General features: G+C 36.6%; 4 protein-coding genes across 4 annotated transcripts; all 4 read left to right on the plus strand.

Annotated features, from left to right (window-relative positions):
• The first annotated feature begins 208 nt into the window (after positions 1-208).
• LOC149133221 (UDP-glucuronosyltransferase 1A7-like) lies at positions 209-9866 on the plus strand. The gene is made up of 2 exons (XM_089359727.1): positions 209-1537; positions 7948-9866. Exon 2 carries the CDS (start codon positions 7966-7968, stop codon positions 9481-9483), a length of 1518 nt encoding a protein of 505 aa, XP_089215853.1. The 5' UTR covers positions 209-1537; positions 7948-7965; the 3' UTR covers positions 9484-9866.
• On the plus strand, positions 223-1526 carry LOC106873626 (UDP-glucuronosyltransferase 2A3). The gene is given in 2 exon segments (XM_014921074.3): positions 223-316; positions 319-1526. Coding segments are annotated over 2 exon segments (1302 nt in total).
• Positions 9867-9969: 103 nt separating the features above from the next.
• Positions 9970-11623, plus strand: LOC128249076 (UDP-glucuronosyltransferase 2B17-like). The gene has a single exon (XM_089359730.1). The coding sequence runs from the start codon at positions 10846-10848 to the stop codon at positions 11500-11502; it is 657 nt and encodes a 218-aa protein (XP_089215856.1). The 5' UTR covers positions 9970-10845; the 3' UTR covers positions 11503-11623.
• Positions 11624-11679: 56 nt separating this feature from the next.
• On the plus strand, positions 11680-26705 carry LOC106873623 (UDP-glucuronosyltransferase 2C1). The gene is made up of 3 exons (XM_089359726.1): positions 11680-11812; positions 18125-19671; positions 26124-26705. Exon 2 carries the CDS (start codon positions 18143-18145, stop codon positions 19658-19660), a length of 1518 nt encoding a protein of 505 aa, XP_089215852.1. The 5' UTR covers positions 11680-11812; positions 18125-18142; the 3' UTR covers positions 19661-19671; positions 26124-26705.
• Positions 26706-27174: the final 469 nt, after the last annotated feature.

The following is a 27174-nucleotide window of genomic DNA, read 5'->3' on the forward strand; positions in this document are numbered from 1 at the left end:
TTGTTTATCAGAGGACAACTTTCATGTGTAAAAGTAACCTCAACGGTGAGCACTGTCTTTTTTACGTTTCGTTTGGTCGACTTAATATAGCCGGTCGGTAAAAGTGACCTATGGAATAAGTACCTTACTTTAAAAATAGTAAGTCCTGTGGTCCATTCGTTCGATTAAATACTCCTCAAGGCAGTGCCACAGCATGACCGCAGTCTGATAACTGAAACAAGCATGACCTTTAATAGTCACGTAAACCCAATGATTTCTATAGCAAACGAATTATCAAAGTATGGACACAATAACTATTTTATACTAAATAATAAAAACTCACTAAAACTTTCCAAAATGAACAAAACATAAATATCCTTCCAATGGACGAGGTCACACAATTTAGTAAAACCTTTTCTGACGCACAGCACAAAATAACATCAAAACGAATATATGTGATAAGAAGGATTTTGACTTTGATTCCTCTGATATGTGATAGAATTCTGAAGAATGAGAAATGGATCGAATAACTGCAAGAGGTTAATGCTAGTTTAGCTGTTATTAATGGACTATTTCCGACCAATTTTCTTACAATAATTGCCCGTCAATTGTCAATTCCATTTGTTCTCACAGGATCTGAGATATTTCCTAGTCTTCATCGCATTCCATGGCTCCCCAGTGTTTTTCCAAATAGTTTCATCGGATCCTCGAGCAAGATGACATATTCGGAAAAGATAGTCAGTGCTTTGGCTGCTATCATAGACTACACTATTCCACCTATTGGAGCACCTGCATACAACGTTGGTGGCCTGGCTACAAAACATTCATTGCCTTTGAAGGGAGGGTTATTGAATTTCGTAAATGCTTCTACGAATGGAATAATTGTGGTGTCATTTGGCAGATATATGAATGATTTCGCTTCTGTTCAGCTAGAAAAGCTACAGAGCGCATTGAAACAAATAAAATATGATGTTGTGTGGAGACAGAAGAAAACATCATTTTCTCATAAGAATATTTATATAAGTGATTGGGTACCACAAAATGATCTGCTTGGCCATCCTAAAACTAAATTATTTGTTACTCATTGTGGAAATAGCGGTCAGTTTGAAGCTTTGTTCCATGGTGTACCAATGCTGGGAATACCTTTATTTGCAGACCAACATTATAACTCACGCAGAATGACCGAAAAAGGGTACGGATTGTCTTTAGATATAGAGAACTTTACCACGGAGGAATTAATATAGAACATAAAAAGAAAACTAATTGAAAATATACCATATTCTGACAAAATTAAAAGAGCTAGTGAAATATTCCACTCCCGACCCGAATATGCATCGAAGAAGTCAGCCCGCCATATTGATCACATCTTGAAATACGGTGGAGAATATTTAAAATCTCTATGTCAGGAGAGTCGATTGTACGAATTTTTCATGATCGATGTATTGGCTCCTATATTTGTAGTAATATCAATTTTGATATATTTGACCTGTCTAATTGGGAAAAAATGTTTAACTATCTTTTGTAAGAAGAAAACGAAGACTGACTAAATTATGTTTCGGTAAGCTCAAATATGTAAATCATACCTCTTTTGTTTTGCTTTATGTAAATCAAGATCTAACTGCAATAACCCAGAAAGCATAATTTTGTTTTTGTATAGAAATTTTAATTTGCATCGTAATTTATCTTCAGCTTTTGTAAACCAAAACCCGCTGATTGTTTTTATATGTAATTTTCCCAGATAAAGTGACATTGTATATCCTGTGTCCAACGGACTCCCATCCTGATGATATGGAGAAAAATATTGCAGCCTAATGCAGCCATTTGTCTTATGTAATGAACATACATAAGAGTGACAGAGAGGTAGCTGTGCAAATATTGAGAATAAATTTATATCATCAGTGAATTGTAAAAGCTGTGATAAAATTAGTAAATTAATTAAACAGTTACGTACCTATATAACTGTTTAATTAATTTACTAATTTTTTCACAGCCTTTACAATTCATTGATAAAATAAGTTTACTCTAAATATTTGCACAGCCACCTCTCTGTCACTCTTATAATTAAAAATCAGAAATATCAGTCTCATTTGTCCAATAATCAAATCAGAATTATTGTCCTTTCCCCCTTTATCTAACGTCTAATTTCATTTCACATCGTTGAAATTTGAATTCTGTTTGCATTGCCATATCAAAGAACGGAACCGAAATCGTTGCTGTTTAAACACTTCTTACCTATACATATTAATACATGGGTTTATATATTTTTTCTTTATAGCATTATCATGATCACATGATCATTATCATGATCATTATCATCATAATAATCATCATTGAACGTTCATGTTCTATGCTGGAATTAGTTGGAAAACTGGACAGCTACTACGAAATCCAAGGATTGAATTGTGCGCTTCTATCTGTTTTGGCATTGTTTCCTAACGCAAATGCCCTTCTTAACGCACAACTTTTATAGTGTGTACTGGTTGCTGTTTTTCATGCCACGTGCACTAGTGAGATGAAAATGCAGCTGGAAAATGAAAACCCGAAGAAATGCGGATTTTATGCTAAAAGATGAGAAGTGAAAGTAAGACGAAAGGAGGCAGAACAGAACAGGTCTCTTGATGTAGTATGAGCACATGACAACTCATATTTTACTAACTAGACACGTGAAAAATTCCCAGAAAACATGAAAAATATAAGCATCTGTAAATTGATTTCTGGTGCCGTGAGAAATGTTTGTGTATTGTGACAGTTACAGAATATAGAAAGAAGTGTTGGAAGTTAGCTCATTGAGCAACGCTCTGTCATAACCTAGAATACATGACCAAAGAAGCCGCACGACTCAAGCGCAACGTATCATCAGATGAAACGATGAGCCTGTATGAGCAGAAGACCATGCATATATATGTTAGTAGAAAGCTCCAAGATGACAGTAACATTAATCATCAGAACAGTCTATCATGGATCAATAGCAGGATTACTACTTTCCCACTTTGAAGGTTAAGCGAGCACCGCCCTTTAGTCGGAGAAATCGATTCTTGGACTTATTCCCTGTAAGCCTGGTTCTTGACCTATTAATCTCTTTTGCCTAGCAGTTAAGTTCCGAGGACGCAAACACGAACATAGGTTGTCAAGCAATGGTGGGGAAGGGACAAACATAGACACACACACACACACACACACACACACACACACACACACACACACACACACACACACACACACACACACGCACGCACACACACACGCACACACACATATATCAGTTTTCGTTTACCAAATTCACTCACGAGGCTATAGTAGAACACACTCTATAATGTAAAAAGTCGGATTTCCTGTAGCAACTTGGTCTTTTCCCCGCTACTAAAAGACATGAAGAACTATGAAAGAATGCGAATAAGTACCGGAGGTGGAGGAAAGAAGGGAGAACTAACACTTGATCGTTCTAGAACTCCCAGAAAAAAACACCTAAATACCTGAAATATTTTCCCTCTATTCATTACTAAATGTCTTTCTCTCTTCATTGATGCCATGAGAAATGTTTGTGTATTGTGACAGTTACATAATATAGAAAGAAGTGTAAAACCGATAAGTATATAATCCAACTAAAATGTCACAGTTACGCAAACGTAAACTGAATTAGTATTTAACCTCAAAATACGTTGTACATATTATAAGAACACTCTTGGTTTAGTGGCACGGAAAGTTCTTCTGGTAGTCTTTTACTTGTTTCAGTAATTTGACGGTGGTCAAGCTGGAGCACCGCCCTTTAGTCGAAGAAATCGACTCCTGGACTTATTCTCTGTAAACCTGGTGCTTAATCAATCGGCCTTTTCTGCCTAACAGCTAAGTTCCGAGGACGCAAACAGACCAACATCGGTTGTCAAACATTGGTGTGGGAGGGACAAATATAGACACACACACATGTACGTACACACACACACACACACACACACACACACACACACACACACACACACACACACACACACACACACACACACACACACACACACATCAGTTTTCGTCTACCAAATTCACTCACGAAGCTATAGTAGAACACACTCTATAATGTAAAACGTCGGATTTCCTGTAGCCACCTGTTGGCAACTTTTCTCCCTCACCTATTTTTAAGGGTAGTTACCCAATTTTCTGGGATCTTTTCACAGCTATACCCCATTCGAAATTTGCATTAGTTTTTGTATGAAAAAAATAAAATGGAAATGAGAGCTGGGGTGCCTGTTTATAGTTTGTAGAGAAAACATTAAACGTGCGTGAAAAAAAAAAAAAAAAGCAACTTGGTCTTTTCCCCGCTACTAAAAGAGATGAAGAACTATGAAAGAATGCGAATAAGTACCGGGGGTGGAGGAAAGAAGGGAGAACTGACCCTTGATCGTTCTAGAACTCTCAGAATAAAAACCTAAATACCTGAAATATTTTCTCCTCTATTCGTTACTAAATGTCTTTCACTTTTTCTTCGTTGTTAAAAGTAAAATTGCTAGAAAAGATCGTCTGAATTTCAGTCTAATTGTCATTTTAAATGACTGAGGCTTTCCATTCCCTGACTCTATCCCTTCAATGCTTTCTTCTACGGTTAAGAGAGTGAAAGCTAGTGGTTCAGTGGTAAGGGGTATTCGGCCCGCGATCGTACGGTCATGAGTACGATCCTCGGCGGCGTGCTTTATTTTTTGAGCAAAGCACCCCACTTCACATTGCTGCCGTCCACTCAACTGGCAAGAATGAGTTGTTACTGTAATTCAAAGGGGTCAGCCATGGCACATTCTGTGTGAAGCTGAATCTCCCTGGGAACTATGTAAATGGTATGTAGTCACTTGTGCGTTAATTTTACGAGCAGACTGTTCTGCTGATCAGATAAACAGGAACCTCGTCGTCGTAACCGACGGAGTGCAAGTTTTGAAAAAGAGTGAGAAAGGAAATGTTTCATATCGTATGGCATAAACGTCATGTGTTTAGTATAAACAGTGAAAGCTAAGACGAAATAATTGCTATTCCGTCGTGTATTCGCCCTCGGCTCACGCTCAGTTTGATACCAATAGCCAGCGCATCGGTGTTTAACTGGGGGCTTGGCCTCCAGATCAGTGAGACCTACAAATATCGCTGTAAGGACCGGATTAACACCCATAGTGACCCTAACGACTAAAAAGATTTTCCTACCTCTATATAGGATCTTATTTAATTTTCTTTCAACCGCTTGTAAGTTTATCTTACTAGATAACCACATAGCTAGCCAAAAATGAGTTGTAGCTGTAATTGAATGGGGTCAGCATTGTCACATTCTGTGTGAGGCTGATTCTCCTTGACAACTACGTTAATGATATGCAAGTCTGTGGAGTACACAGTCACCTGCGAATTAAACTTATCCTCGTGTGGTAACGAAAAGTGAAAGTGACGTCCAATATTTGCAGTGTCTACGCATCTATGTATCAACTTTCTTTTCCATCTATGTATCAACTTTCTTTTCCATCTATGTATCTACTGTCTCTCTCAGTTTCTCTTTTTTTTTTCATTTCATCTTTGTCCCTCCTCTCACCCGCTTTTAGTTTAACAATGTGTTTATGTATCTATGTATCAACTTTTGTTTCGATCTATGTATGTACTTTTCTTGCGATGTGATAAACATTTAAAAATACAAAACAAAAGCCGTCACTCTCTCACTTCCTCTCTTTCTCTCTTACTCTCTTACTCTCTTTTTCTCTCTCACTCTCTCTTTCTCTCTCACTCTCTGTCTCTCACTCCCCTTTTTCACTCTTTCTTTCTTACTTCCTCTGTCCTCCTCTTTTTTGCTTTGCCACTGATTTATTCCTTTGAAGTAAGTGTGACACACACCGCAGGTAAGGAAAGAAACAACCACAACTAAGCGCATTATTATTATTGATAAGATTGGGTGGAGGTGATCGGGTGGAGCGGAGAAGAGATAAAATAGTGGTGATGGGTTGCCCGTGTCTACTCTCAAAGTAAAAGGTGAGTAGAAGTGAATGGAAACAGCAGAACGGTAGAGTTTGCAAAAGGAAGGGAGTGAATATAATGAAAGAAGAAATGATGAGTGTTTATATAGGGGTGGAAAGAATTGGGTAGGGTGGTGAATAACGTAGTAAATGGTGGAAAAAGGGTGAGGGTAACCAATTATGCATGGCGGTGGGGAGAGAAGAGCAGTAGGACAGTAATGTTGGTTCAGTATACAAGGTAAGGAAGAGAGAGAGAGAGAGATAGAGAGAGAGATAGAGAGAGAGATAGAGAGAGAGAGAGAGAGAGAGAGCGAGAGAGAGAGAGAGAGAGAAAGAGAGAGAGAGAGAGCGAGAGAGAGTGAGAGAGGGAGACGGTGAGAGAAAGTGATGATTTGACAGGTTGTAAGAGTGTACGGAAAGGGGAAGTGAGGCAGCTGGAGGGCATAGGGTGGGTAAGAAGGAGAAATTAAAAATTGCTTTGCTATTCATTACTGAGTTGGATAGTCACGTATGGGGTTTGATATCTAATGCAACACCACATGTGATTAAGTGAAAGGTAATTGAAAAATTCATACTTATTTTAATGGATCAAATAAATGTAATCTATGTTTAGCTGAAAGAACTCAGCTCCTTTTCAGATCCAAGATCCCTAACTCATTACTGGACTCTAGGTCTGAAATTTTCAGGGGTTGTAAACATATGTCTAAGTACATTTTGAAGAATTGGAAAATTACACCTACATCTGATCAACTTGTTGTTATCTTTCCAGTCTTATAAAACATTTCATTATAGTGCCCCAGCTGCAGCATCATGTCTCATCGGTAGATGATACCGTGATGACCTTTTCAGACAACTGCTTATGATGTCGGTGATATCTTAGGTGTCGACTCCACAAAGCCTGCATCGGTTGTCACATTTTACTGCTTTTCTTGCACCTCTATCCCTTTTGTGCATTGGGAACTTGGTTGATGTTCCTTTTCCTGGATTGCAAACGTATACCCTTCAAAGTGGGAAAGTAGTAATCCTGCTATTGGTCCATGATAGACTGCTTTGATGATTAGTGTTAGTATCATCTTGGAGCTTTCTACTAACATATATATGCATGGTCTTCTGCTCATACAGGCTCATCGTTTCATCTGATGATGCGTTGTGGTAGAGTCGTGCGACATCTTTGGTCATGTATTCTAGGTTATGACAGAGCGTTGCTCAATCAACTACCTTCCAACTCTTATGAGGTTATCAACCTCATGTATGCAAACTTGATCAAGGAATGCAGTTCGACACTTGATGGTTAAAGGATGTTGCCGAAGGGATATGATACAACAGTCAAATGTATTTTGGATCAATGTAAAGCCTCCGCCCCCTTGTTTTCGTTTTAGGTAGAGGCGGTCTACGTCACTGCTTATATATATATATATATATATATATATATATATATATATATATATATATAAATTCATATGCATTTATACAAACGTATATATTTGTGTGCATGTATGTATGTATGTATATATGTATGTGTCTATCTATCTATCTATCTATCTATCTATCTATCTATCTATCTATCTATCTATCTATCTATCTATCTATCTAATGTACATATTATGTGTACACATATGAATGTATATATGCACACGCATGGATCTATGTATGATGTTTGTATATGTTTTTGCTTCTGATACAGAAGCATTATTTGATATGTATATTTCTGTATTTGTACAACAGTTTACGGATAACTCTATGGTTATATTAATTAATACTAAGGTGGTTGTGTGGTTTGTTGTTGTTTAAAAGATATGCCTGAATCACTTCTAATAAAGCTCTATATAGTTTGGTTAGTGTGTCGAAGTTACTATTATAGATTTGCTATAATATTTTTGGCATTGTGGTGACTGATGAGGTCAGATAGTCATGAGGCACAAGTTGCTTTCCTTTCATCGCAAATATCATTCGAATATATAATCACAAATTTATTCATATGTCTTTCTAAATCTTTTCTTTTTAGGTCAAAACCTCTTGAAAAATGATAGAGAAGAATCTGTTTTTCAGTTTAATGGTGCTATGCATGATTGCATGTTTAGAGATAGTCAACAGTAAAAATGTTTTATACATGGCATGGCCTACTTACAGTATCGTAAATCCAATGATTTCTATAGCAAACGAATTATCAAAGTATGGACATAATAACTATTTTATACTAAATAAAGAACTCACGAAAACTTTCCAAAAGGAACAGAACATAAATATCCTTCCAATGAATGAGATACCAGAAATTGAAGAAATTCGCAGTGGTTCAGAGAAACAAGAGAGCAGAAAAGTATTGGTTATGAAAAAGGCCCTAACTTTATTCCCTCTTGTGTGCGAGAGATTTCTAAGGGATGAAAAATGGATTGAATTGCTGAGAGCAGTGAATGCTAGTTTAGCTGTTATTAATGGATTATTTGTGACAAACTGTCTTACAATAATTGCTTATGAATTGTCAATTCCGTTTGTTCTGACAGGATCTGAGATACTTCCTAATCTTCATCGTATACCATGGAACCCCAGTGTTTTTCCAAACAGCTTCCTCTCATCCTTCGATAAAATGACATATTCAGAAAAGTTAATAAGTACTTTGGTTGCTATTGTAGACTACACTATTCCTCCTCCTGTAGCGCCTACACACAGTGTCAAAACGTATGCAAAAGACAAACCTGATATTTCATTCATAGATTTGCTACATCAGGCACAATTTTATCTTATTGAAAAAGATGTACTTCTAGATTATCCGCTGCCCCAACTTCCAAATGTAAGATATGTTGGTGGCCTGGCAGCAAAACATTCATTGCCTTTGAAGGGAGAGTTAATAAAATTCGTAAATGCTTCTACGAATGGAATAGTTGTGGTGTCATTTGGCAGTAATGTCAATGATTTCCCTGCTGTTCAGCTAGAAAAACTACAGAGCGCATTGAAACAAATAAAATATGATGTTGTGTGGAGACAGAAGAAAACATCATTTTCTCATAAGAATATTTATATCAGTGATTGGGTACCACAAAATGATCTGCTTGGCCATCCTAGAACTAAATTATTTGTTACTCATTGTGGAAATAGCGGTCAGTTTGAAGCTTTGTTCCATGGTGTGCCAATGCTGGGAATACCTTTATTTACAGACCAATTTTATAACTCTCGCAGAATGACCGAGAAAGGATACGGATTGTCACTAGATATAGAGAACTTTACTCCGGAGGAATTAATAGAGAAAATAAAAGAACTGATTGAAAATAAAACATATTCTGAGAAAATTAAAAGAGCTAGTGAAATATTCCACTCCCGACCCGAATATCTGACAAAGAAATCAGCCCGCCATATTGATCACATCTTGAAATACGGTGGAGAATATCTAAAATCTCCATGTCAAGAGAGTCGATTGTATGAATTTTTAATGATCGATGTATTAGTTCCTATATTTGCTGCAATATTATTTTTGATATATTTAATATATCTAAGTGTGAAAAAATGTTTATCGTTTTGTTGCAAGAAAAAAACGAAGACTGACTGAAATAATATCTATGTTAATTTCAAACTAAATAAATAAATGGCAGGTAAATAAATCATGGCAGGTTTTTGGTCTATGTAAATGAAGGTTAAAAACATTTAATTTAAAAAAAATCAATTGAAATTTGGAAATTTTCTGTAGATATATTTATGTGGTGTAGATTTTAAAGATTTACGTCATATAGTTTATTGTATTTTCTTTTTGCTTGAAACATTTTATAGAATCTCCGTATTAAACATAATCACCTTCACTGAAAACAACACGTGTTAAAGTACAGGGCCATTATTTTTCTTATAATCAAAAGATGTTTAATCTGTTCTGTTTATCAAAATTTCTAATAAATTGCTTATTCATTTTGTAATAAATATATTCATTTTAAGCCCTTACTAGCTGTTATATTTTATTGTACACTATTTCCGTCTCCTTCCACTCTGTTTTCCTCGATGAAATTGTTAAGATATTCTTCAACTTGTTATGCCATTTTCGTATAGAGAAGAATCCGCTTATATCAATTACTAAGTAAATGTTTAAATGCTTTGTTGCAGTTTAAATTTTGATAGGCGTGACGCTTTTTGAACAGAACTCTTTGTAGTTTTCGTTGGTGTGTTAAAGTTAATCCACAGACATAGTGTGTCATAGTATCGCGTGGGCAGACAGTCATAAAAGCTAAGTTGTTTATGTTTATCAGAGGACAACTTTCATGTGTAAAAGTAACCTCAACGGTGAGCACTGTCTTTTTTACGTTTCGTTTGGTCGACTTAATATAGCCGGTCGGTAAAAGTGACCTATGGAATAAGTACCTTACTTTAAAAATAGTAAGTCCTGTGGTCCATTCGTTCGATTAAATACTCCTCAAGGCAGTGCCACAGCATGACCGCAGTCTGATAACTGAAACAAGCATGACCTTTAATAGTCACGTAAACCCAATGATTTCTATAGCAAACGAATTATCAAAGTGAGAACAAATGGAATAACTATTTTATACTAAATAATAAAAACTCACTAAAACTTTCCAAAATGAACAAAACATAAATATCCTTCCAATGGACGAGATCACACAATTTAGTAAAACCTTTTCTGACGCACAGCAGAAAATAATATCAAAACGAATATATGTGATAAGAAGCGTGTTCGCCTTGGTTCCTCTGATATGTGTTAGAATTCTGAAGGATGAGAAATGGATGGAATCACTGCGAGAAATTAATGCTAGTTTAGCTGTTATTTCCGACAAATTTTCTTACAATAATTGCCCGTCAATTGTCAATTCCATTTGTTCTCACAGGATCTGTGATACTTCCTAGTCATCATCGCATTCCATGGCTCCCCTGTGTTTTTCCAAATAGTTTCATCGGATCCACGAGCAAGATGACATATTCGGAAAAGAAAGTCAGTACTTTGGCTGCTATCATAGACTACACTTTTCCTCCTATTGGAGCACCTGCATACAGCGTTAAATCATATGCGAAAGACAAACCGGATATTTCATTTATAAATTTACTACATCAGGCACAATTTTATCTTATTGAAAAAGATGTACTTCTAGATTATCTGCTACCCCAGCTTCCAAATATAAGATATGTTGGTGGCCTGGCTACAAAACATTCAATACCTTTGAAGGGAGGGTTAGTGAAATTCATAAATGCTTCTACGAATGGAATAGTTGTGGTGTCATTTGGCAGTAATATCAATGATTTCCCTGCTGTTCAGCTAGAAAAGTTACAGAGCGCAGTGAAACAAATAAAATATGATGTTATGTGGAGACAGAAGAAAACATCATTTTCTCATAAGAATATTTATATCAGTGATTGGGTACCACAAAATGATCTGCTTGGCCATCCTAAAACTAAATTATTTGTTACTCATTGTGGAAATAACGGTCAGTTTGAAGCTTTGTTCCATGGTGTGCCAATGCTGGGAATACCTTTATTTGGAGACCAACATTATAACTCACGCAGAATGACCGAGAAAGGATACGGATTGTCTTTAGATATAGAGAACTTTAACACGGAGGAATTAATATAGAAAAAAAAAAACTAATTGAAAATATACCATATTCTGACAAAATTAAAAGAGCTAGTGAAATATTCCACTCCCGACCCGAATATCCATCGAAGAAGTCAGCCCGCCATATTGATCACATCTTGAAATACGGTGGAGAATATTTAAAATCTCTATGTCAAGAGAGTCGATTGTATGAATTTTTCATGATCGATGTATTGGTTCCTATATTTGTAGTAATATCACTTTTGATATATTTGACCTGTCTAATTGGGAAAAAATGTTTAACTATCTTTTGTAAGAAGAAAACGAAGACTGACTAAATTATGTTTCGGTAAGCTCAAATATGTAAATCATACCTCTTTTGTTTTGCTTTATGTAAATCAAGATCTAACTGCAATAACCCAGAAAGCATAATTTTGTTTTTGTATAGAAATTTTAATTTGCATCGTAATTTATCTTCAGCTTTTGTAAACCAAAACCCGCTGATTGTTTTTATATGTAATTTTCCCAGATAAAGTGACATTGTATATCCTGTGTCCAACGGACTCCCATCCTGATGATATGGAGAAAAATATTGCAGCCTAATGCAGCCATTTGTCTTATGTAATGAACATACATAAGAGTGACAGAGAGGTAGCTGTGCAAATATTGAGAATAAACTTATATCATCAGTGAATTGTAAAAGCTGTGATAAAATTAGTAAATTAATGAAACAGTTACGTACCTATATAACTGTTTAATTAATTTACTAATTTTTTCACAGCCTTTACAATTCATTGATAAAATAAGTTTACTCTAAATATTTGCACAGCCACCTCTCTGTCACTCTTATAATTAAAAATCAGAAATATCAGTCTCATTTGTCCAATAATCAAATCAGAATTATTGTCCTTTTCCCCTTTATCTAACGTCTAATTTCATTTCACATCGTTGAAATTTGAATTCTGTTTGCATTGCCATATCAAAGAACGGAACCGAAATCGTTGCTGTTTAAACACTTCTTACCTATACATATTAATACATGGGTTTATATATTTTTTCTTTATAGCATTATCATGATCACATGATCATTATCATGATCATTATCATCATAATAATCATCATTGAACGTTCATGTTCTATGCTGGCATTAGTTGGAAAACTGGACAGCTACTACGAAATCCAAGGATTGAATTGTGCGCTTCTATCTGTTTTGGCATTGTTTCCTAACGCAAATGCCCTTCTTAACGCACAACTTTTATAGTGTGTACTGGTTGCTGTTTTTCATGCCACGTGCACTAGTGAGATGAAAATGCAGCTGGAAAATGAAAACCCGAAGAAATGCGGTTTTTATGCTAAAAGATGAGAAGTGAAAGTAAGACGAAAGGAGGCAGAACAGAACAGGTCTCTTGATGTAGTATGAGCACATGACAACTCATATTTTACTAACTAGACACGTGAAAAATTCCCAGAAAACATGAAAAATATAAGCATCTGTAAATTGATTTCTGGTGCCGTGAGAAATGTTTGTGTATTGTGACAGTTACGGAATATAGAAAGAAGTGTTGGAAGTTAGCTCATTGAGCAACACTCTGTCATAACCTAGAATACATGACCAAAGAAGCCGCACGACTCAAGCGCAACGTATCATCAGATGAAACGATGAGCCTGTATGAGCAGAAGACCATGCATATATATGTTAGTAGAAAGCTCCAAGATGACAGTAACATTAATCATCAGAACAGTCTATCATAGATCAATAGCAGGATTACTACTTTCCCACTTTGAAGGTTAAGCGAGCACCGCCCTTTCGTCGGAGAAATCGATTCTTGGACTTATTCCCTGTAAGCCTGGTTCTTGACCTATTAATCTCTTTTGCCTAGCAGTTAAGTTCCGAGGACGCAAACACGAACATAGGTTGTCAAGCAATGGTGGGGAAGGGACAAACATAGACACACACACACACACACACACACACACACACACACACACACACACACACACACACACACACACACACGCACACACACATATATCAGTTTTCGTTTACCAAATTCACTCACGAGGCTATAGTAGAACACACTCTATAATGTAAAAAGTCGGATTTCCTGTAGCAACTTTGTCTTTTCCCCGCTACTAAAAGACATGAAGAACTATGAAAGAATGCGAATAAGTACCGGGGGTGGAGGAAAGAAGGGAGAACTAACACTTGATCGTTCTAGAACTCTCAGAATAAAAACCTAAATACCTGAAATATTTTCTCCTCTATTCGTTACTAAATGTCTTTCACTTTTTCTTCGTTGTTAAAAGTAAAATTGCTAGAAAAGATCGTCTGAATTTCAGTCTAATTGTCATTTTAAATGACTGAGGCTTTCCATTCCCTGACTCTATCCCTTCAATGCTTTCTTCTACGGTTAAGAGAGTGAAAGCAAGTGGTTCAGTGGTAAGGGGTATTCGGCCCGCGATCGTACGGTCATGAGTACGATCCTCGGCGGCGTGCTTTATTTTTTGAGCAAAGCACCCCACTTCACATTGCTGCCGTCCACTCAACTGGCAAGAATGAGTTGTTACTGTAATTCAAAGGGGTCAGCCATGGCACATTCTGTGTGAAGCTGAATCTCCCTGGGAACTATGTAAATGGTATGTAGTCACTTGTGCGTTAATTTTACGAGCAGACTGTTCTGCTGATCAGATAAACAGGAACCTCGTCGTCGTAACCGACGGAGTGCAAGTTTTGAAAAAGAGTGAGAAAGGAAATGTTTCATATCGTATGGCATAAACGTCATGTGTTTAGTATAAACAGTGAAAGCTAAGACGAAATAATTGCTATTCCGTCGTGTATTCGCCCTCGGCTCACGCTCAGTTTGATACCAATAGCCAGCGCATCGGTGTTTAACTGGGGGCTTGGCCTCCAGATCAGTGAGACCTACAAATATCGCTGTAAGGACCGGATTAACACCCATAGTGACCCTAACGACTAAAAAGATTTTCCTACCTCTATATAGGATCTTATTTAATTTTCTTTCAACCGCTTGTAAGTTTATCTTACTAGATAACCACATAGCTAGCCAAAAATGAGTTGTAGCTGTAATTGAATGGGGTCAGCATTGTCACATTCTGTGTGAGGCTGATTCTCCTTGACAACTACGTTAATGATATGCAAGTCTGTGGAGTACACAGTCACCTGCGAATTAAACTTATCCTCGTGTGGTAACGAAAAGTGAAAGTGACGTCCAATATTTGCAGTGTCTACGCATCTATGTATCAACTTTCTTTTCCATCTATGTATCTACTGTCTCTCTCACTTTCTCTTTTTTTTTCATTTCATCTTTGTCCCTCCTCTCACCCGCTTTTAGTTTAACAATGTGTTTATGTATCTATGTATCAACTTTTGTTTCGATCTATGTATGTACTTTTCTTGCGATGTGATAAACATTTAAAAATACAAAACAAAAGCCGTCACTCTCTCACTTCCTCTCTTTCTCTCTTACTCTCTTTTTCTCTCTCACTCTCTCTTTCTCTCTCACTCTCTCTCTCTCTCTCACTCCCCTTTTTCACTCTTTCTTTCTTACTTCCTCTGTCCTCCTCTTTTTTGCTTTGCCACTGATTTATTCCTTTGAAGTAAGTGTGACACACACCGCAGGTAAGGAAAGAAACAACCACAACTAAGCGCATTATTATTATTGATAAGATTGGGTGGAGGTGATCGGGTGGAGCGGAGAAGAGATAAAATAGTGGTGATGGGTTGCCCGTGTCTACTCTCAAAGTAAAAGGTGAGTAGAAGTGAATGGAAACAGCAGAACGGTAGAGTTTGCAAAAGGAAGGGAGTGAATATAATGAAAGAAGACATGATGAGTGTTTATATAGGGGTGGAAAGAATTGGGTAGGGTGGTGAATAACGTAGTAAATGGTGGAAAAAGGGTGAGGGTAACCAATTATGCATGGCGGTGGGGAGGGGAAAAGCAGCAGGACAGTAATGTTGGTTCAGTATACAAGGTAAGGAAGAGAGAGAGAGAGAGATAGAGAGAGAGAGATAGATAGAGAGAGAGAGAGAGAGAGAGAGAGAGAGAGAGAGAGAAAGAGAGAGAGAGAGAGAGCGAGTGAGAGTGAGAGAGGGAGACGGTGAGAGAAAGTGATGATTTGACAGGTTGTAAGAGTGTAGGGAAAGGGGAGAGAGAGGCAGCTGGAGGGCATGGGGTGGCTAAGAAGGAGAAATTAAAAATTGCTTTGCTATTCATTACTGAGTTGGATAGTCACGTATGGGGTTTGATATCTAATGCAACACCACATGTGATTAAGTGAAAGGTAATTGAAAAATCCACACTTATTTTAATGGACCAAATAAATGTAAAATATGTTCAGCTGAAAGAACTCAGCTCCTTTTCAGATCCAAGATCCCTAACTCATCACTGAACTCTAGGTCTGAAATTTTCAGGGGTTGTAAACATATGTCTAAGTACGTTTTGAAGAATTGAAAAATTCCACCTATATCTGATCAACTAGTTGTTATCTTTCCAGCCTTATAAAACATTTCATTATAATGCCCCAGCTGCAGCATCATGTCTCATCGGTAGATGATACCGTGATGAAATTTTCAGACAACTGCTTATGATGTCGGTGATATCTTTGGTGTTAATTCCACAAAGTCTGCATCGGTTGTCACATTTTACTGCTTTTCTTGCACCTCTATCCCTTTTGTGCATCGGGAACTTGGTTGATGTTCCTTTTCCTTGATTGCAAACGCATTCCCTTCAAAGTGGAAAGTAGTAATCGTGCTATTGGTCCATGATAGACTGCTTTGATGATTAATGTTACTGTCATCTTGGAGCTATCTACTAGTATATCCATGCATGGTTTTCTGCTTATACAGGCTCATCCTTTCATATGATGATATGTTGCGGTAGAGTCGTGCGACATATTTGGTCATGTATTCTAGGTTATGACAGAGCGTTGCTCGATGAGCTACCTTCCATCTCTTATGATGTTATCAACCTCATGTATGCAAACTTGATCAAGGGATGCAGTTCGACACTTTGTGATTAAAGGATGTTGCCGAAGGGATATGATACAACAGTCAAATGTATTTTGGATCAATGTTAAGCCTCTGCCGCCTTGTTTTCATTTTTGGAAGAGGTGGTCTACGTCACTATTTATGTGGAAATGATTTGTGCTTGTCAGTATTTTTCGGGTTTTGACATCAATGGCTCAGATCTCATCAAGTGTCCAATCAAGCTGCCAAAATATGGGTATGAGTACTAGCACTGCAAACACATTGTGGGCCAATGTTTCATTGAATGCAAAGAGTTCTGACGTCCAAATTTTCTTTATTGGGCTGTAATATTCTTTAGTGACAGGTGTTTTGTTACAGGTGTCATTGTAAGATATGTTTTCATTCACCCCTAGAAACCTATAACATTATTTGTCAGATATATGGGACACAGTCAATCATTGATGGAGTAGTTGCTAGTGTGGTTTATAGTTTTCCCTCTTTTCCCAACAACCATATAACAACATAATTTATGTAAACCGAAAAGAAGAGTAGCAATATTCAGACGAGCTTGTGTTAAAACGAAAAACATAATGCCGAAAATTGGTAAAATGAAATCCAAGAACAAAGTGAATTAAAGTAAAAAAGAAAAAGAGAAGAAACGAAGAATTACTAAAAAGAGACAGAAATGTTATTTTGACGTAAAATAATAGATGTTGAAAATTGTATGTATGTATGTATGTATATATGTATGTATGTATATACATACATACACCCCCCACATATATGTATATAATTACATATGCATATATACTAACGTATATATGCGTATGTATGTATGTATGTATGTATGTGTGTATGTGAAGGCACATGGCTCAGTGGTTAGAGCGTCGAGTTTACGATCGTGAGGTTGTGAGTTCGAATCCCGGACCGAGCTGCGTGTTGTGTTCTTGAGCAAGACACTTTATTTCACGTTGCTCTATTTCACTGAACTGTAGAAATGAGTCGCGACGTCACAGGTACCAAGCTGTATCAGCATTTGCCTTTCCCTTGGATAACATTGGTGGCTTGGATAGGGGAGACCGGTATGTATGGGTGACTGCTAGTCTTCCATAAACACCCTTGCCTGGACCTGTGCCCGGGTGGGTAACTTTCTAGGTGCAATTCCATGGTCAGTCATGACCGAAGGGAATCTCAGCATGTATGTATGTATGTATGTATGTATGTATGTATGTATGTATGTATGTATGTATGTATGTATCTATCTATCTATCTATCTATCTATCTATTTATCTAATGTACACATTTACGTATATCAATGTATATATGCACACGCATGCATCTATGTATGAGGTTTGTATATATTTATGCTTCTGTATTTGTACAGAAATATGGTTCTATTAATTCTATGGATATATTAATTAGTACTAAGGTAGTTATGTGCTTTGTTGCTGTTTAAAAGATATGCATAAACCATTTCTAATAAAGCTCTAAATAGTTTGGTTAGTGTATCGAAGTTACTATACAAATTTGCTACCATAATTTTGGCATTGTGGTGACGGATGAGGTGAGACAGTCATAAGACACAAGTTGCTTTCCTTCCATCGCAAATATCATTCGAATATATAATCACAAATTTATTCATATGTCTTTCTATATCTTTTCTCTTTTTTTTAGGTCAACACCTCCTGAAAAATGATAGAGAAGAATCTGTTTTTCTGTTTAATGGTGCTATGCATCATTGTACGTCTAGAAAGAGTCAACAGTAAAAATATTTTATACATAGCATGGCCTGCTTACAGTTATGTATATCCAATGATTTCTATAGCAAACGAATTATCAAAGTATGGACATAATAACTATTTTATACTAAATAAAGAACTCACGAAAACTTTCCAAAAGGAACAGAACATAAATATCCTTCCAATGAATGAGATACCAGAAATTGAAGAAATTCGCAGTGCTTCAGAGAAGCAAGAATGTAGAAGAGTATTCGTGATGAAAAAGGCCCTAAATTTATTCCCTCCAGTGTGCGAGAGAATTCTAAGGGATGAAAAATCGATTGAAATGATGAGAGCAGTGAATGCTAGTTTAGCTGTTATTAATGGATTATTTGTGACAAACTGTCTTACAATAATTGCTTATAAATTGTCAATTCCGTTTGTTCTGACAGGATCTGAGATACTTCCTAGTCTTCATCGTATTCCATGGAACCCCAGTATTTTTCCAAACAGCTTCCTGTCATCCTCCGATAAAATGACATATTCAGAAAAGTTAATAAGTACTTTGGTTGCTATTGTAGACTACACTATTCTTTCTATTGGAGCACCTACACACAGTGTCAAAACATATGCGAAAGACAAACCTGATATTTCATTCATAGATTTGCTACACCAGGCACAGTTTTTTCTTATTGAAAAAGATGTACTTCTAGATTATCCGCTGCCCCAACTTCCAAATGTAAGATATGTTGGTGGCCTGGCAGCAAAACATTCATTGCCTTTGAAGGGAGGGTTATTGAATTTCGTAAATGCTTCCACGAATGGAATAGTTGTGGTGTCATTTGGCAGTAATATCAATGATTTCCCTGCTGTTCAGCTAGAAAAGCTACAGAGCGCATTGAAACAAATAAAATATGATGTTGTGTGGAGACAGAAGAAAACATCATTTTCTCATAAGAATATTTATATCAGTGATTGGGTACCACAAAATGATCTGCTTGGCCATCCTAAAACTAAATTATTTGTTACTCATTGTGGAAATAGCGGTCAATTTGAAGCTTTGTTCCATGGTGTGCCAATGCTGGGAATACCTTTATTTACAGACCAATTTTATAACTCTCGCAGAATGACCGAGAAAGGATACGGATTGTCACTAGATATAGAGAACTTTACCCCGAAGGAATTAATAGAGAAAATAAAAGAACTGATTGAAAATAAAACATATTCTGAGAAAATTAAAAGAGCTAGTGAAATATTCCACTCCCGACCCGAATATCCATCGAAGAAATCAGCCCGCCATATTGATCACATCTTGAAATACGGTGGAGAATATCTAAAGTCTCCATGTCAAGAGAGTCGATTGTATGAATTTTTCATGATCGATGTATTGGCTCCTATATTTGTAGTAATATCACTTTTGATATATTTGACCTGTCTAATTGGGAAAAAATGTTTAACTATCTTTTGTAAGAAGAAAACGAAGACTGACTAAATTATGTTTCGGTAAGCTCAAATATGTAAATCATACCTCTTTTGTTTTGCTTTATGTAAATCAAGATCTAACTGCAATAACCCTGAAAGCATAATTTTGTTTTCGTATAGAAATTTTAATTTGCATCGTAATTTATCTTCAGCTTTTGTAAACCAACACCCGCTGATTGTTTTTATATGTAATTTTCCCAGATAAAGTGACATTGTATATCCAGTGTCCAACGGACTCCCATCCTGATGATATATAGAAAAATAACGCAGCCTAATGCAGCCGTTTGTCTTATGTAATGAACATACATAAGAGTGACAGAGAGGTGGCTGTGAAAATACTTAGAATAAACTTACATCATCAGTGAATTGTAAAAGCTGTGAAAAATTAGTAAATTAATGAAACAGTTACGTACCTATATAACTGTTTACTAATTTTTTCGCAGCCTTTACAATTCATTGATAAAATAAGTTTATTCTAAATATTTGCACAGCCACCTCCCTGTCACTCTTATAATTAAAAATCAGAAATATTAGTCTCATTTGTCCAAGAATCAAATCAGAATCATTGTCCTTTTCCCCTTTATCTAACGTCTAATTTCACTTCACATCGTTAACATTTGAATTCTGTTTGCATTCTCATATCTGGTACTAGTTGGAAAACTTGACAGCTACTACGAGACCCAAGGATTAAATTGTGCGCTTCTATCTGTTTTGGCATTGTTTCCTAACGTAAATGCCCTTCCTAAATACAAAACCTTTGCAGTGTGTACTGGTTGCTTTTTTTGTGCCACGTGCACTAGTGAGATGAAAATGCAGCTGGAAAATGATAACCCGAAGAGAGGCGGATTTTATGCTAAAAGATGAGAAGTGAAAGTAAGACGAAAGGAGGCAGAACAGAACAGGTTTCTTGATGTAGTATGAGCACATGACAATTCATATTTTACTAGCTGGACACGTGAAAATTTCACGGTAAACATAAAAAATATAAGCATCTGTAAATTGATTTCTGGTGCCGTGAGAAATGTTTGTGTATTGTAACAGTTACAGAATATAGAAAGAAGTGTAAAACCGATAACTTTATAATCCAACCAAAATACCTCAGTTACTCAAACGTAAACTGAATTACTATTTAGTCTCAAAATGCATTGTACATATTAAAAGAACATTCTTGGTTTAGTGCCACGGAACGTTCTTCTGGTAGTCTTTTACTTGTTTCAATAACTTGTCGGTGGTCAAGCTGGAGCACCGCCGTTTAGTCGAAGAAATCGACTCCTGCACTTATCTCCTGTAAACCTGGTGATTAATCTATCGGCCTTTTCTGCCTAACAGCTAAGTTCCGAGGACGCAAACACACCAACATCGGTTGTCAAACAATGGTGTGGGAGAGACAAATATAGACACACACAAACACACATACACACGCACATACATACCTATCAGTTTTCGTCTACCAAATTCACTCACGAGGCTACAGTAGAAGACACTATAATGTAAAAAGTTGAATTTTCTGTAGCCACCTGTTGGCAACTTTTCTCCCCCATCTATTTTGTAGGGGGTGTTACTCAATTTTCTGCGATTTTTTCACAACTATACCACGTTCGAAATTTGCATTAGTTTTTGTATGAAAAATAATAAAGGAAATTAGTGAGGGGTGCTCGTTTGTATTTGGTAGAGAAAACATTAAACGTGCCTTAAAAAAAATAAAAATAAAAAAAACAACTTCTTCGAAACTAAAAGACATGAAGAACTATGAAAGAATGCGAATAAATACCGGGGGTGGAGGAAAGAAGGGAGAACTAACACTTGATCGTTCTAGAACTCTCAGAATAAAAACCTAAATACCTTAAATATTTTCTCCTCTATTCGTTACTAAATGTCTTTCACTTTTTCTTCGTTGTTAAAAGTAAAATTGCTAGAAAAGATCGTCTGAATTTCAGTCTAATTGTCATTTTAAATGACTGAGGCTTTCCTTTCCCTGACTCTATCCCTTCAATGCTTTCTTCTACGGTTAAGAGTGTGATGGTGAGTGGTTCAGTGGTTAAGGATATTCGGCCCACAATCGTAAGGTCATGAGTACGATCCTCGGCGGCGCGCCGTGTTCTTGTGCAAGTCACCCTACATCACCTTGCTGCAGTTCACACGACTGGCGAGAATGAGTTGTTGCTGTAATTCAAAGGTGTCAGCCATGGCACATTCTGCGTGAAGCTGAATCTCCCTGAGAACAATGTAAATGGTATGCATATCTGTGGAGTACTCAGTCATTTGTGCGTTAATTTTACGAGCAGACTGTTCTGCTGATCAGATAAACAGGAACCTCGTCGTCGTAACCGACGGAGTGCCAGTTTTGAAAAAGATTGAGAAAGGAAATGTTTCATATCGTAAGGCAAAAACGTCATGTGTTTAGTATAAACAGTGAAAGCTACGACGAAATAATTGCTATTCCGTCGTGTATTCGCCCTCGGCTCACGCTCAGTTTGATACCAATAGCCAGCGCATCGGTGTTTAACTGGGGGCTTGGCCTCCAGATCTGTGAGACCCACAAATATCGCTGTTAGGACCGGATTAATACCCATAGTGACCCTAACGACTTAAAAGATGTTCCTACCTCTATATAGGATCTTGTTTCGTTTTCTTTGAAACACTTGAAGGTTTATCTTACTAGATAGCCACTCAGCTAGCCAAAATGAGTTGTAGCTGTAATTGAAAGGGGTCAATATTGACACATTCTGTGTGAGGCTGATTCACCTTGACAACTACGTTAATGATATGCATGTCTGTGGAGTACTCAGCCATTTCCGAATTAAATTTATCCTCGTGAAAGTGACGTCCAATATTTGCAGCGTCTACGTATCTATGTATCAACTTTCTTTTCCATCTATGTATCTACTGTCTCTCTCACTTTCTCTCTTTTTCTTTCATTTCATCTGTGTCCTTCCTCTCTCCCGCTTTTAATTTAACAATGTGTTTATGTATCTATGTATCAACTTTTGTTTCGATCTATGTATGTACTTTTCTTGCGATGTGATAAACATTTAAAAATACAAAACGAAAGCCGTCACCTCTCACTCCCTCTCTTTCTCTCTTACTCTCTCTTTCTCTCTCACTCTCACTTTCTCTATCACTCTCTATTTCTCTTTCACTCTCTCTCCTCTCTCACTCTCTCCGTCACCACTCACTGTCTCTTTCACTCTATTTCTCCTTCTCACTCTCTCTCTTTCTCACTTCCTCTCTGAAACATTTAAAAACACAAAACGAACGCCGTCAGCACTCACTGTCTCTATCACTCTCTCTCTTTATCTCTCTCACTCTCCATTTTTCACTCTTTCTTTCTTACTTCCTCTGTCCTCCTCTTTTTTGCTTTGCCACTGATTTCTTCCTTTGAAGTAAATGTGACACACACCGCAGGTAAGGAAAGAAACAACTACAACTAAGCGCATTATTATTATTGATAAGATTGGGTGGAGGTGATCGGGTGGAGCGGAGAAGAGATAAAATAGTGGTGATGGGTTGCCCGTGTCTTCTTTCAAAGTAAAAGGTGAGTAAAAGTGAATGGAAGCAGCAGAACGGTAGATCTAGCAAAAGTGAATGGGAGAATGAGTAATGAGAAGGAAGGGAGTGACTATAATGAAAGAAGAAACGTTGAGTGTTCATAAAAGGGTGGAAGAAATTGGGAAGCGTGGTGAATGCTGTAGTAAATGGTGGATAAAGGGTGAGGGTGACCAATTATGCATGGCGGTGGGGAGGGGAAGAGCAGCAGAACAGTAATATTGGTTCGGTATACAAGGTAAGGAAGCGAGAAAGAGAGAGAAAGTTAGAGAGAGAAAGGCGGTTAGAGAAAGTGATGATTTGACAGGTTGTAAGAGTGTAGGGAAAGGGGAGAGAGAGGCAGCTGGAGGGCATGGGGTGGCTAAGAAGGAGAAATTAAAAATTGCTTTGCTATTCATTACTGAGTTGGATAGTCACGTATGGGGTTTGATATCTAATGCAACACCACATGTGATTAAGTGAAAGGTAATTGAAAAATCCACACTTATTTTAATGGACCAAATAAATGTAAAATATGTTCAGCTGAAAGAACTCAGCTCCTTTTCAGATCCAAGATCCCTAACTCATCACTGAACTCTAGGTCTGAAATTTTCAGGGGTTGTAAACATATGTCTAAGTACGTTTTGAAGAATTGAAAAATTCCACCTATATCTGATCAACTTGTTGTTATCTTTCCAGCCTTATAAAACATTTCATTATAATGCCCCAGCTGCAGCATCATGTCTCATCGGTAGATGATACCGTGATGAAATTTTCAGACAACTGCTTATGATGTCGGTGATATCTTTGGTGTTAATTCCACAAAGTCTGCATCGGTTGTCATATTTTACTGCTTTTCTTGCACCTCTATCCCTTTTGTGCATCGGGAACTTGGTTGATGTTCCTTTTCCCTGATTGCAAACGCATTCCCTTCAAAGTAAGAAGTAGTAATCCTACTATTGGTCCATGATAGACTGCTTTGATGATTAGTGTTAGTATCATCTTGGAGCTTTCTACTAACATATATATGCATGGTCTTCTGCTCATACAGGCTCATCGTTTCATCTGATGATACGTTGCGGTGGAGTCGTGCGACTTCTTTGGTCATGTATTCTATGTTATCAAAGAGCGTTGCTCAGTGAGCTACCTTCCAACTCGTATGATGTTATCAACCTCATGTATGCAAACTTGATCAAGGGATGCATTTCGACACTTGATGGTTAAAGGATGTTGCCGAAGGGATATGATACAAAAGTCAAATGTATTTTGGATCGCTGTTAAGCCTCTGACGCCTTGTTATCGTTTTAGTTACAAGCAGTCTACGTCACTATTTATGTGGAAAGAAATTATTTGTGCTTGTCAGTATTTTTCGGGTTTTGACATCAATGGCTCGGATCTCATCAAATGTCCAATCAAGCTGCCAAAATGTGGGTATGAGTACTAGCACCACAAACACATTGTGGGCCACTGTTTTATTGAATGCAGAGAATTCTGAGGTCAAAATTTTGTTCATTCGGCTGTAATATTCTTTAGTGACAGGTGTTTTCTTACAGGTGCTATTGTAAGATATGTTTTTATTCACCTATAACATAGAAGTGTAAAGCATAATTTATTACATAATCTCTATAATAACATTATAACATTATTCGTCAGATATATAGGAAACAGTCAATCGTTGATGGAGTAGTTGATAGTGTGGTTTATAATTTTCCCTCTTTTCCCAACAACCATATAACAACATAATTTATGTAAACCGAAAAGAAGAGTAGCAATATATCAGACGAGCAGGTGATAAAACGAAAAACATAATGCCGAAAATTGGTAAAATGAACTCCAAGAACAAAGTGAATTAAAGTAAAAAAGAAAAAAAGAAGAAACGAAGAATTACTAAAAAGAGACAGAAATGTTATTTTGACATAAGATAATAGATGTTGAAAATTGTATGTATGTATGTATATATATATATACATACATACACCCCCCACATATATGTATATAATTACATATGCATTTATGCTAACGTATATATGCGTGTGTGTGTGTATGTATGTATGTATGTATGTATGTATGTATGTATATATGTATGTATGTATGCATGTATGTGTGTATGTGAAAGCACATGGCTCAGTGGTTAGCGTCGAGCTTACGATCGTGAGGTTGTGAGTTCGAATCCCGGACCGAGCTGCGTGTTGTGTTCTTGAGCAAGACACTTTATTTCACTCAACTGTAGAAATGAGTTGCGACGTCAGAGGTACCAAGCTGTATCGGTCTTTGCCTTTCCCTTGGATAACATTGGTGGCGTGGAGAGGGGAGACCGGTATGTATGGGTGACTGCTAGTCTTCCATAAACACCCTTGCCTGGACCTGTGCCCGGGTGGGTAACTTTCTAGGTGCAATTCCATGGTCAGTCATGACCGAAGGGAATCTCAGCATGTATGTATGTATGTATGTATGTATGTATGTATGTATGTATGTATGTATCTATCTATCTATCTATCTATCTATCTATCTATCTATCTATCTATCTATCTATCTATTTATCTAATGTACACATTTACGTATATCAATGTATATATGCACGCGCATGCATCTATGTATGAGGTTTGTATATATTTATGCTTCTGATCCAGAAGCATCATTTGATATATATATTTCTGTATTTGTACAGAAATATGGTTCTATTAATTCTATGGTCATATTAATTAGTACTAAGGTAGTTATGTGCTTTGTTGCTGTTTAAAAATATATACATGAACCATTTCTAATAAAGCTCTAAATAAATTGGTTAGTGTGTCGAAGTTACTATACAGATTTGCTACCATATCTTTGGCATTGATGAGGTCAGACAGTCATAAGACACAAGTTGCTTTCTTTTCATCGCAAATATCATTCGAATATATAATCACAAATTTATTCATATGTCTTTCTAAATCTTTTCTTTTTTTTAGGTCAAATCAACCCGCCATATTGATCACATCTTGAAATACGGTGGAGAATATCTAAAATCTCCATGTCAAGAGAGTCGATTGTATGAATTTTTAATGATCGATGTATTGGTTCCTATATTTGCTGCAATATTATTTTTGATATATTTAATATATCTAAGTGTGAAAAAATGTTTCTCGTTTTGTTGCAAGAAAAAAACGAAGACTGACTAAAATAATTTCTTTGATAATTTCAAACAATGTAAAAAAATCACGGCAGATTTTTGGTGTATGTAAATGAAGGTTAAAAACATTTTATTTTAAAAAAAATCAATTGAAATTTGGAAATTTTCTGTAGATATATTTATGTGGTGTAGATTTTAAAGATTTACGTCATATAGTTTATTGTATTTTCTTTTTGCTTGAAACATTTTATAGAATCTCCGTATTAAACATAAACACTTTCACTGAAAACAACACGTGTCAAAGTACAGGGCCATTATTTTTCTTATAATCAAAAGAAGATGTTTAATCTGTTCTGTTTATCAAAATTTCTAATAAATTGCTTATTCATTTTGTAATAAATATATTCATTTTAAGCCCTTACTAGCTGTTATATTTTATTGTACAATATTTCCGTCTCCTTCCACTCTGTTTTCCTCGACGAAATTGTTAAGATTTCCTGCAACTTGTTATGTCATTTTCGTATAGAGAAGAATCCGCTTATATCAATTACTAAGTGAAGGTTTAAATGCTTTGTTGCAGTTTTAATTTTGATAGGCTTGACTCATTTTGAACAAAACTCTTTGTAGTTTTCGTTGGTGTGTTCAAAGTTAATCCACAGGCATAGTGTGTCATAGTATAGCGTGGGCAGACAGTCATAAAAGTTGTTTATGTTTATCAGAGGACAGCTTTCATGCGAAAAAGAGACTTCAACTGTGACCACTGTCTTTTTTACTTTTCGTTTGGTTGACTTAATATAGCGGGTCGGTAAAAGTGACCTATGGAATAAGTACCTTACTTTAAAAATAGTAAGTTCTGTGGTCCATTCGTTCGATTAAATGTTCGTCAAGGC

The sequence above is a fragment of the Octopus bimaculoides genome, chromosome 11 (genome assembly GCF_046866305.1).
Source record: "Octopus bimaculoides isolate indiv1 chromosome 11, ASM4686630v1, whole genome shotgun sequence".
Classification (NCBI taxonomy): domain Eukaryota; kingdom Metazoa; phylum Mollusca; class Cephalopoda; order Octopoda; family Octopodidae; genus Octopus; species Octopus bimaculoides.

Bases quoted from the DNA above. Each gene is read 5' to 3' on its own strand.
- LOC149133221 (XM_089359727.1), top strand. From the start codon at position 7,966: ATGATAGAGAAGAATCTGTTTTTCAGTTTAATGGTGCTATGCATGATT.
- LOC128249076 (XM_089359730.1), top strand. From the start codon at position 10,846: ATGACATATTCGGAAAAGAAAGTCAGTACTTTGGCTGCTATCATAGAC.
- LOC106873623 (XM_089359726.1), top strand. From the start codon at position 18,143: ATGATAGAGAAGAATCTGTTTTTCTGTTTAATGGTGCTATGCATCATT.